Below are 12,365 nucleotides of genomic sequence, written 5' to 3' on the forward strand. Positions count from 1 at the left end.
GGACAGTCATTATGGCGACGGAGTATAGTGCTTCCGTTCCCCTCCTCGGGGAACGAAGGGTTACTTTAGTAACCTCGAACGTTCCCCTTCGGGGGGAACTCCAGCACTATAAGTGGATTTGATGTTCTAAATCCACGTATGGGAGCCCATTGAAAGCGCCATAATGACTGTACCTTACCAACACCCACCGTGAGAGAGCGGTCAGGCAAGCGTGACGCACCCAGATCATGAGAGGCGCGGTCCTCCAACGTGCCCTTGGCCCTAACTTATCCCACTTCAAAAGAAGTTTTACAGAATAGGTATATTTTTTTGGGAGTCGCTAGCGTCTAGATAATTCTAGGAATATACGACAGTAAGTTGGGAAGCGTGCCATCCCAGTAGGGAGGACGCTGCGGAGACCATCCGCACCCAATAGGGGGAAACAAATGGAATTACATATGGACTAACCCTGAAAAGGGGAAGTGCGCATAAGAAGGTGGTTAGCAGATAGGGAAAGCACGGGTCCGCCCAGGGGGGGAACTTAACCGTGGCGGAAAAGCATGTGGGGATCACCAGCGGGGATCGGCCATAGCAGGCACCTATACCCAAAAAAACGCGGGCTGACCAGCGGGCAGACCTACAACGTAATGGGCCAGCAAGTGACTCCTCCGCTGAGTCAGTGCTGGGGGCCTCGGAGGAATCTGCAGGGCTCACCGAATGGGGAACTTTACTGACAGACAAGAGGGTGCACATCTCTCCGTGTTAGGGAAAAAAGGCACCGCAAGTGTGTACAACACCTACCGAGTTGTTTCCTCAATCACCAAAGGTACCTAACACCCTTGAGGAAACCGGCTCCACTCGCAGATTATAAAATCTTGCAAATGTGTTGGGTGTCGCCCAGCCCGCAGCTCTACAAATGTCTGTTAAAGAAGCGCCGCGCGCACACGCCCAAGAGGATGCGACGCTCCGAGTGGAGTGCGCACGCACTCCCGGGGGGCGCGGCTGACCTCTGCTCAAATAAGCACATGAAATGGCCTCCACAATCCAGTGGGATAAACGTTGTTTAGACACGGCACTTCCCTGCTGCCGTCCACCATAACAGACAAAGAGCTGCTCAGAAGATCTAAAGTTCTTAGTACGGTCCACATAAATGCGCAGAGCGCGAACTGGACAAAGTAAGGACAGGTCTGGGTCTGCCTCCTCCGGGGGCAGCGCTTGCAGGGTTACTACCTGATCTCTAAAGGGAGTGGTAGGAATTTTGGGCACATAACCCGGGCGGGGTCTCAGCATAACGTGAGAAATCCCGGCCCGAATTGCAGGCACGAGTCACTGACCGAAAATGCCTCCAGGTCCCCGGCCCTCTTAATGGAGGCCAACGCGACCAGCAGAGCTGTCTTCAGGGACAGAATCTTAAAGATACTGTATCGAGTGGCTCGAAGGGATCAAATCACAGGCTTGTGAGAACAAGGGCGAGATCCCAAGAGGGCGTGAGAGGGGGGCGAGTTGGATTAATTCGCCTAGCGCCTCTGAGGAACCGGATGATGAGGTTATGCTTTCCCACGGTGCCATGCCACCGCGTCATGGTGAGCGAAGATGGCGGCAACATAAACCTTGAGAGTGGAGGGCGACAGCCTACTGTCCAGCTTCTCTTGAAGGAAAGAGAGCACAACACTGATCTGGCAAGATCGGGGTTCTTCTCTTCGAGAGACACACCACTCAGTGAATAGACTCCACTTCAGGGCATAGGCGCGCCTCGTAGAGGGGGCTCTAGCCTAAGTGATGGAATCAACCACCGCGGGCGGGGTCTCAGGATAACGTGAGAAATCCCGGCCCGAATTGCAGGCACGAGTCACTGACCGAAAATGCCTCCAGGTCCCCGACCCTCTTAATGGAGGCCAACGCGACCAGCAGAGCTGTCTTCAGGGACAGAATCTTAAAGATACTGTATCGAGTGGCTCGAAGGGATCAAATCACAGGCTTGTGAGAACAAGGGCGAGATCCCAAGAGGGCGTGAGAGGGGGGCGAGTTGGATTAATTCGCCTAGCGCCTCTGAGGAACCGGATGATGAGGTTATGCTTTCCCACGGTGCCATGCCACCGCGTCATGGTGAGCGGAGATGGCGGCAACATAAACCTTGAGAGTGGAGGGCGACAGCCTACTGTCCAGCTTCTCTTGAAGGAAAGAGAGCACAACACTGATCTGGCAAGATCGGGGTTCTTCTCTTCGAGAGACACACCACTCAGTGAATAGACTCCACTTCAGGGCGTAGGCGCGCCTCGTAGAGGGGGCTCTAGCCTGAGTGATGGAATCAACCACCGCGGGCGGCAGGTTACCTAAGTCTTCCTCGCGTCTATGGACCACACGTGGAGGTTCCAGAGATCGGGACGAGGGTGCCAGACGGTGCCTTGTCCCTGAGAAAGTAGGTCCTCTCTCAAAGGGATCTGCCAAGGGAGGGCCGTCGCGAGGAGGGAGAGCTTTGATATCCAGGTCCGGTTGGGCCAGAGGGGCGCAACTAACAGAACCTGTTCCTCATCCTCCCTGACCTTGCACATTAACTGCGCGATCAGGCTCACTGGGGGAAACGCATACTTGCGTATGCCCCGAGGCCAGCTGTGGGCCAGTGCATCCGTGCCGAGAGAGCCCTCGGTCAGGGAGTAAAACAACTGGCAATGAGCGTTCTCGGGGGAAGCAAACAGATCGATCTGGGCCTCCCCGAATCGCGCCCATATCAGCTGGACAGACTCGGGGTGGAGTCTCCATTCTCCAGAGTGAATCTGCTGCCGTGAGAGCACATCGGCTGCACGGTTGAGCATACCTGGGATGTGAATAGCGCGCAGCAACTTCAGCCGCGGGTGGCTCCAGAGGAGCAGACGGCGGGCGAGCTGAGACATGCGGCGAGAGCGCATACCCCCATGCAGTTGATATACGCCGCCGCCGCCGTACTGTCCGTCCTGACCAGCACGTGTTGCTGCTCCAGCACCGGAGAAAAACGGGGGAGAGCAAGAAACACTGCCAACAGCTCTAGGCAATTGATATGCCAATGCAGCTGGGCACCTACCCACAGGCCCGCAGCTGCATGCCCGCGACACACGGCTCCCCAGCCTGTGCTGGAAGCATCTGTCGAAACGACAACATGACTGGACGCCTGTCCCAGAGGCACACCGGCCTGCAGGAACGAGGGGTCGTTCCAGGGGCTGAGGGTGCGGCGACACAGCGCAGTAACAGAGACTCAGTGTGTGCCCGCATGCCATGCGCGTCTCGGAACTCGATCTTGAAGCCAGTGCTGAAGTGGTCTCATATGGAGCAATCCGAGCGGCGTGACAGCCGCAGCGGAAGGCATATGCCCCAGGAGCCTCTGAAAATATTTCAGTGGGACCACTAACTTGCTGTCGAGCTCCCTCAGACAGTTCAGCAGCAGGCGAGCGCGCTCTCCGGAGAGGCGCGCTACCATGGTGACCGAGTCCAGCTCCATTCCGAGAAAAGAGATCCTCTGCACCGGGGCGAGTTTGCTCTTTTCCCAGTTGACCTGCAACCCCAATCGGCGAAGATGCCGGAGCACCTCGTCTCTGTGCGCAGTCAATTACTCCCGAGAGTGGGCTAAAATCAGCCAAATACGCGTCCTTCAGGTCTATGGCTGCATACCAATCCTGAGGGCGGACGCATCAGAGGATGAGCTTCTGCGTAAGCATTCTGAACAACAGCTTGTAAAGGCAGCGATTCATAACGCGCAGATCTAGGATTGGCCGTGACCCACCGCTCTTTTTGGGTACGATGAAGTACGGGCTGTAAAACCCGCTCTCCATCTCGGCTGGAGGTTCTGGCCCGATTGCACCCTTCGCCAGGAGGGCAGCAATCTCCTCTCGCAAGACAGGGGCGGACAGGGGATTAACCCTGGTAAATACACGCCCGTGAACTTGGGAGGCCGTTCGAAACTGCAGTTCGTAGCCGAGTCTGATCACGCGTATGAGCCACCGCGAGGGGCTGGCCTGCGCTAACCAGGCAGGCAGAGCCCTCGCTAATGACGTCATCGCAGCAATCCTTGACGTACCCGCGGAGGGGCAGCGTGGAGCGGGTGTGCTAATCCGGGGAGGATGGCGAGGGTCCCACAGAAGAGCTGGGCGAGCTGAGACATGCGGCGAGAGCGCATACCCCCATGCAGTTGATATACGCCGCCGCCGCCGTACTGTCCGTCCTGACCAGCACGTGTTGCTGCTCCAGCACCGGAGAAAAACGGGGAAGAGCAAGAAACACTGCCAACAGCTCTAGGCGATTGATATGCCAATGCAGCTGGGCACCTACCCACAGGCCCGCAGCTGCATGCCCGCGACACACGGCTCCCCAGCCTGTGCTGGAAGCATCTGTCGAAACGACAACATGACTGGACGCCTGTCCCAGAGGCACACCGGCCTGCAGGAACGAGGGGTCATTCCAGGGGCTGAGGGTGCGGCGACACAGCGCAGTAACAGAGACTCAGTGTGTGCCCGCATGCCATGCGCGTCTCGGAACTCAATCTTGAAGCCAGTGCTGAAGTGGTCTCATATGGAGCAATCCGAGCGGCGTGACAGCCGCAGCGGAAGCCATATGCCCCAGGAGCCTCTGAAAATATTTCAGTGGGACCACTAACTTGCTGTCGAGCTCCCTCAGACAGTTCAGCAGCAGGCGAGCGCGCTCTCCGGAGAGGCGCGCTACCATGGTGACCGAGTCCAGCTCCATTCCGAGAAAAGAGATCCTCTGCACCGGGGCGAGTTTGCTCTTTTCCCAGTTGACCTGCAACCCCAATCGGCGAAGATGCCGGAGCACCTCGTCTCTGTGCGCAGTCAATTACTCCCGAGAGTGGGCTAAAATCAGCCAAATACGCGTCCTTCAGGTCTATGGCTGCATACCAATCCTGAGGGCGGACGCATCAGAGGATGAGCTTCTGCGTAAGCATTCTGAACAACAGCTTGTAAAGGCAGCGATTCATAACGCGCAGATCTAGGATTGGCCGTGACCCACCGCTCTTTTTGGGTACGATGAAGTACGGGCTGTAAAACCCGCTCTCCATCTCGGCTGGAGGTTCTGGCCCGATTGCACCCTTCGCCAGGAGGGCAGCAATCTCCTCTCGCAAGACAGGGGCGGACAGGGGATTAACCCTGGTAAATACACGCCCGTGAACTTGGGAGGCCGTTCGAAACTGCAGTTCGTAGCCGAGTCTGATCACGCGTATGAGCCACCGCGAGGGGCTGGCCTGCGCTAACCAGGCAGGCAGAGCCCTCGCTAATGACGTCATCGCAGCAATCCTTGACGTACCCGCGGAGGGGCAGCGCGGAGCGGGTGTGCTAATCCGGGGAGGATGGCGAGGGTCCCACAGAAGAGCTGGAGGAGAGCGATTCGCTCCGGTTCTGCACCCTGACTCCGGAGGGGGGGCTTGGGGGCTGGGAGAAGGGAGACCGTCCCCCCATCGCCCGTGAGTTGCTGGCGGAGCATGCAGACCTTGCGAGCTGAGAGGCGGCGCATCCCAGGCTGGCAGGGCCTGCAGTGCCCGTGAGCCACTGGCAGAGTGCACCGAACCTACGAGCTAGAGAGCTGAGCTCAAACTGGCAGATTTCGGGCTGTCACCTCCGGGGAAGTGGAAAAGTGCCCTTTCATTTCATGGCAGTAAAAGGTGCAGTTGGAAATGGCGCCCCGCCCTCCAGCGGGGAAAGAGCAAGTTCCCTCCTCTCCAGATGACCTGTCCCAGGGACGCTTCGCGGTCCGTTGCCGGACTTAGCGGCGTTCTGGGCAGGGGGAGTTGCCTGCTTCCGAGGTGCTCGATGCGCTCGCTTCGCCAGAGGTATCCGTTTTGACAGCGCTCACCTGCCCGAAGGGGGCGAGCGGGTCCGGATCATCGTCGGACAATGAAAGCCCACCCTCCGATGCTGCGGAGGACATCTGATCTCCGGTGTCAGCGAGCGTGAGAGCTAACATCTGATTTAGACGGATCACTCCCAGCCCCCGAAGCTTGGATGGAGCGCTTGGAGGAGCGAGAGGTCTGCGAGCCCTTAGGCGGCGGATTTCTCTCTGAGAAAAGTGCCAGGCTGAGGCTTTCCTGTATAAACGAGCTCCACAGGAAAATAGTGGTCCCTCTGAAACTTTTTCAGGGGCTCCTGGGGCATATGGCATCTGCATTACCGTCTGTGGTGCTTAACACCATCACTCAGGCTAGAGCACCCTCTATGAGACATGCCTATGCCCTGAAGTGGAGTCTATTCTCTAAGTGGTGCACTTCTCACCGAGAAGACCCCTGAACTTGCCAGATTATCATTGTGTTATCCTTCCTTCAGGATAAGCTGGAGCGTAGGCTGTCACCTCCACACTGAAGGTTTATGTGGCTGCGATCTCTGCTCATCATGACGCGGTGGATGGCAAAACGCTCGGGAAGCATGATCTAATCAACCGATTCGTCAGAGGCGCGTGGTGGTTAAATCCGTCCCGCCCCCTCTCATGCCCCCTTGGGATCTCTCTATAGTCCTAGGGGGTCTGCAGAGAGATCCGTTTGAGCCACTTGATTCGGTATCTCTTAAAGTTCTGTCATTAACGGCGTCATTCAAGTGAGTTGGGCATCTGGAGGCATTTTTCGGTCAGCGAATCGGGTCTTGAATTCGGGCTTGGTTCCTACCACCCCATTTAAAGATCAGGTGGTGAACCTGCAATCGCTGCTTTCGGAGGAGGCAGGCTTAACCTATTCACTGCCTTGTCCCATTTGCACTTTGTGCCTTTACGTGGAACAAACGCAAAATGTAAGATAAGTGCCGTATCAAAATAGATATTGGCCCACCTATTTAGTTGATGCAATCGCCCTCGCTTATCAATGCCAGGGTGAGCCGCGCCCTCCTGAGGTGAGAGCCGCTCTACTAGAGGTGTCGTTTTCTCATGACCGTTAGCACACTGCGACTCTCTCACAGATATCTGCAGAGCTGTGGTTTGGGCGACATCCAACATATTCGCGAGGTTCTATAATCTTTGAGTGGAGCCAGTTTCCTCCCGGTTGTTGGGTAACCCCAATCAATCGGGGGGAATTAAGCTCGGTGTTACAAACGCTTGCTGCGCCCTGCTCCCTAACCTGGAGATGCATGCGCTTTTTTCTACTCTACTAGTAGGTTTCCATTCTTAGGTGAACCCTAGAGAGTTCCTCCGAGGCCCCCAGCATTGACTCAGCGAAGGAGTCGAATGCATGGCTTAGTGTGCAGGTGTGTCTCCACTGCCACTACCTGAGTCTCCAGCTGGGAGCTGAGCGATCAGCTCTTCAGCAGGCAAAATTTTGATGAGCTGACTCACACAGCCGACTGATATGGCCCTAATTGGCTCATCAGTTTCAGCTATGGAGCTAAGCTCCGCCAATTCAATTGGCATTTCATTGGCCCGTTTTCATATCTTCAGAAGTGATTGGTCACCTAAAGCCCTCCCAAAGTCTGTTTATACAGACACACATCTCCGTTCCCTATTCGGGGAACGTGGGTTACATTCGTAACCAGGACGTTTCTCAACCACCTTCCTGGAGGACCACCAACACTGCATGTTTTAGATGTCTCCTTTGTCTGTCACACCCATTGCAGGTCTTTCAGTCCGTGTTAATGAGCTGATGATCTGAATCAGTTGGGTTTGGTTAGGGAGACACAAAAAATGTGCTGAGCTGGTGGTCCTCCATGAACATGGTTGAGAAATACTGTCCTAAACTATTGTAGATTAAAAAAACAACAACAACAACAACAACAACAATTGTTCAGGACATAAACACCACTTTTAAAGGGATAGTTCACCAAAAACTCACTCTTTAATTGAATTAAGATAGTTTGAGTTTCCTCTATTAAACACAACACAGGATATTTGAAAGAATGGTGCTAACCGGTACCCATTGGATTCCATTGTATTTTTTTTTTCCATACTATGAATGCCAATGGCTACCAATTTCCGTATTCTTCAAAAATATGTTCTTTTTTTGTTCATAGAATAAAGTAATTCATAAAGATTTAAAACCACATGAGGGTGAATAGTTAGTGAATACACTTTATATTTGGACTGAACTTTCCTTATAAACACCCCTACATTTTTTTTTTTACTTCACAATAAATTTATTCCACTACATGAAATATAATGAAGTAAAGGTACAATAGTCTTGTAATGTGATGAAGTAAATCTTGTCAAATAAAGTACACTACCTGACAAAAGTCTTGTTGCCTATCCAAGTTTTAGGAAAAACAAATAATATATTCTAGTTGATCAATTGGCATCAGAAGTGGCTTACATAAAAGGCAAAGGCCTCAAGATTACACTTATTTTACCAAAATAAAATATGATCATGCCTTGTTTTTTTATTATTTTAAATTGTATTATTATTTAGACAAAAATCTTGTCACTGAACAGAAATAACAGTACAAAATATAAAGGCATGGTGATGTGGAAAAAGAATGAATGTTGTCTTTTACTCCCATGAGCTTGGAGGACTGCATCCATACATCTCTGCCAAGACTCAAACTTACTAATAAAAGTCATTTGGAATGGCAAAGAAAGCATTCTTGCAGGACACCCAAAGTTCATCAAGATTCTTATGAATCCTCTTCAATGCCTCTTCCATCTCACCCCAGCCATGCTCAATAATGTTTATATCTCGTGACCGGGCTGGCCGATCCTGGACCACCTTGACCTTTTTTGCTTACAGAAACTTTGATGTGGAGGCTGAAGTATGAGAAGGAGCGCTATCCTGCTGAAGAATTTTTCCTCTCATGTGGTTTGTAATGTAATAAGCAACACAAATATCTTGATACCTCAGGCTGTTGATGTTGCTATGCACTCTGGAGATCTCTTGCATGCCCCCCTACTGCATGTGTTTTGATGATTGAAGTGCAGTTCAACAGATGATTCATCAGAAAAAAAAATCAACCTTCTGCCACTTTTTCAAATGATTAACTAGAAGTCAAGTTATTATTTGTTGCTCTTCCAGCTGAGATTGATAACAAGACTTTTGTCATGTATTGTGCAGATGCTTGAAAATGTACTTAAATAAAGCAATAATAAAAACAAAAAATGTTTTCCACTATACCTGGCTCTCCTCTAGACTCTCTAAAAGCTCATCACTGCATTTCAGCATTGGTATAGCAGTGCGGTAATGCTCTTCATAAACAAACTCCATCCGAGCCCACATCTGGCTAATTTCAGTCAAAACCTTCAATAGAAATAAAAAAATATATATAATATTACTCATTTCTCGAAACTGTAAAACAGTGAAAAGAACACTCAGAGAGATTCTATATGAGGCGAGACCTTCTCTGTGGAGATCTCTCTGACTGCTTTGCCAACCGTACTGTGCACCACATCTTCATATCTGTGCAGCTGCAGAGCCAGTAAATCTTCCAGAGTTGTTCCTTTAGACAGTGTGAAATCAACCTAAGAAAATGTTGTAAATGTGACAAATTATTATTTGACTTAATTTACAGGCTTTACTCTTTAACACTGCAAATAAAAAGATATGCACCTTCTTAAAACAATATACAGTTACAATAACTGAGAAACACAACAAAAAGTTTTAAGGTGACACAGTAGGTAGTGCTGTCGCCTCACAGCAAAAAGGTCACTAGTTCGAGCCTCGACTTGTTCATTTGACGTTTCTTTGCGGAGTTTGCATGTTCTCCCTGCATTTGCGTGGGTTTCCTCAGGGTGCTCCGGTTTCCCCCACAGTCCAAAGACATGCGGTACAGGTGAATTGGGTAGGCTAAATGTTCGATAGTGTATGAGTGTGTATGGATGTTTCCAGAGATGGGTTGCAGGGTATCATACATCCATCGCAATAAGACATGTTTGGTGCGATTTGTTGCTATTTTCAGACCAACGCAACACAAATTTTTATGTTTTGCGCCATGTTGTTTAAATAGAAAATCCATTTGCGTTACTTTGTGAACTCATGGGTGTGCCGGTCTATAAAGGAGGTGTGTTAAGGCGCATTGTTGGTGCATTACTATTTTAAGGAACTAAAATAGAGGGTTAAAATGTAAAAAAAATTATTATTTACTACATAAATATAAAAAACACTGTTTCCATACCTTCTTTATGTCCGTTTTTTTAGTTTATTTATGACAATTAGCATTTTTATTATATTGTTATTATTATTAGCAGTATAACTTATTTTATGCATATTCATATTTGTTATAATAAAAACAAGTTTAGATTTGTCCACCTGTTGGGTTTTGGATATGTATGCATCAATATAAAGGGCATAAAAATAAGACGTGTGTTTGGATATAACACTTCGTTATTATTGTTCATTTATTCTTTTGCTATAAATAAAAACTGAATTTAAAAATAGTTTTGAAACAAATCTTTAGAGTTAACAAACAAAATTAATTTTGTAGGCTAATGAATGTCTTCAGTGAAGTCCGTAGAACACTGTTTCCTTATCCACGAAAGTAAAGGAGTAAAGAGTAAAAGTAAAGTAAAGAGAAAGTAAAGAGGCCGAATGGAGAAGGCTAATTTTTAATCCTCATGCTGCAGATGAACTGTTTAACTTTTTTCTCGCTAGTGAAGCATTTAGTTTTTATTCAGTTTTTCTACTTACAAAGTTGGTAATGTAAATAGCAAATTTGCCATGGTGCAACAACCCTGTTAGACCATGTACTGTGACACAAACCACATTTTTTTCCATCCTTAAAATAGTAAAAGTGGATTTGGATACACTTTTACCGCTTTTGCGCTATGCGCTTTGAACTTTGCGCCAAATCATTAAAATTGAGCCCTAAAACAACTAACGAGCATTAAATTTACTACAATACATACAGAAAATAAAGAAATACAGAAATGTGACTTTTTGTTCTAGGTTTCGATCTCAGCTAGTTATGTAACGTTCTACATTTTGTTCGTGAAATGTAATGCAAATGTTAAATCTTAGTTTAGCTCTATTATATAACATGTGAGATTTTATTTTAATAAATTTTGAAATTATTTGTTTTATTTATGGTTAATTAATCTACAACAAATGAAACATTCGATCAAAAAACCTTGCCAATTTGATCAAAAATGGTGAAATTAGGAACGAAATTTAGGAATTAGGAATGAAAGTGAAAGAATAAAAGTGATTATCTAATCACTTTAATTATGATTAGCGGTGTTTCTACAGAACACAAGTGAAAAAGTTAAGATTACAAGCAATAGCCATAGGCCTCAGAAATGACAAACAGCAACATAAAAACAAATGTAACTGAGTGGATACATTCATTACAGTACTTATTGTGATTTGGTTACTGTTTTCTTTCATTGCATGGAAAAAATGCAAAATAAAAATCTGATTTTGTACTTAGATTTAGAACAATACAAGGACGAGTTGAGTAAAATAAAATAAAAATGAGGAAAAGCCTTTAATGTGTAAAAACTGAAATTATTTTAGGGATTATATAGGGCTGTGTAATCTATAATTTTGAAGTAGTTCAAGTTCAAGTCAAGTCTAGTACTGTCTTCTTTCTCACCCCAGTAGTGCTGATCAGCTGGGCCCAGTGCCTGTCTCTCATTGCTGGATTCAGCAGTTCTGTCACAGCTCTGAGAGAAGCCAACAGATCACTGAGCACACGCTCCAGACCCACATACACATCCCAAACACGTGCCTCTTTATCAAGAACCCGCATTTCCTGGTCAGATATAAAATAAGTATTACATGTTAGAAACCCAACAGAGCTAACACATGATATTAAAATGAAAAAAATAAAAATAAAAAAGATAACTGCAAAACTCTTAATGTTACAACTGCAAGTTACATTTCACAATAATAACCATTATTTCTATCAAATTCTGAGCTGCATATCACAGCTAAGCATTTTTTTCTTACAATTTCTGAGTTTGTCATGCAATTCTGATTTTTTATTATTATTTCTGTCTACATTTTTTCCTCTGAATTTTAGGTTTACAAAGTTGTAATTTTTTTCTCTGAATTCTGAATTTACAATTAGGAAATTCTGACCTTTTTCTCTAAATTATATGTTTGAATTATTGAATTTTGAATTATTAGTTTGTAATCACACTAGAAAACATAGTGTAATCACACAGTTGCAATCACACTAGAAAACACCAATCAAATGCAGCCTGGGGCATGCATCTTGATGATCCTGTGTGCAACATATCAGTCTGCATTTGGGTGCTGAACTTCCCATGCTCATTTAGGTTCTGTTGATGTAGAAAGTGACCTTTTATTATTATCTGAACTCTTATTATTAAACTTTGCCTAGGTATACCCAGATTTACTTTATTGGGCACATTTAATACACAACTCTGGATTTCTATGTTTAACTTTTTGTTCTTTAAATTATAAATTTATATCTGTTTTTCTTGTAGCTGAATGAAAATTTTTTTTTTCCACTATTCAGACTTTTTTCTGCTCAGAATTATAT

At 47.4% G+C, this 12,365-nt stretch overlaps 1 protein-coding gene across 2 annotated transcripts in view; it reads right to left on the reverse strand.

The window, feature by feature from the left end:
- si:dkey-233k19.3 overlaps window positions 1-12,365 on the reverse strand; it is a 199,529-nt gene that overhangs the window by 165,706 nt on the left and 21,458 nt on the right. For both annotated transcript variants that reach the window (XR_012391690.1, XM_009292264.5), the window contains exons 23-25: window positions 11,451-11,609; window positions 9,259-9,381; window positions 9,038-9,160 (exon numbers count right to left, since the gene is read on the reverse strand). Coding sequence is in view for 1 of the 2 variants with exons in the window: in XM_009292264.5 (XP_009290539.2) it covers window positions 9,038-9,160; window positions 9,259-9,381; window positions 11,451-11,609 (405 nt within the window). In the remaining variant the exon portion in view is untranslated. The remainder of the gene's footprint in view (window positions 1-9,037; window positions 9,161-9,258; window positions 9,382-11,450; window positions 11,610-12,365) is intronic.

Source organism: Danio rerio, chromosome 16 (assembly GCF_049306965.1).
Source record: "Danio rerio strain Tuebingen ecotype United States chromosome 16, GRCz12tu, whole genome shotgun sequence".
In the NCBI taxonomy this organism is placed as follows: domain Eukaryota; kingdom Metazoa; phylum Chordata; class Actinopteri; order Cypriniformes; family Danionidae; genus Danio; species Danio rerio.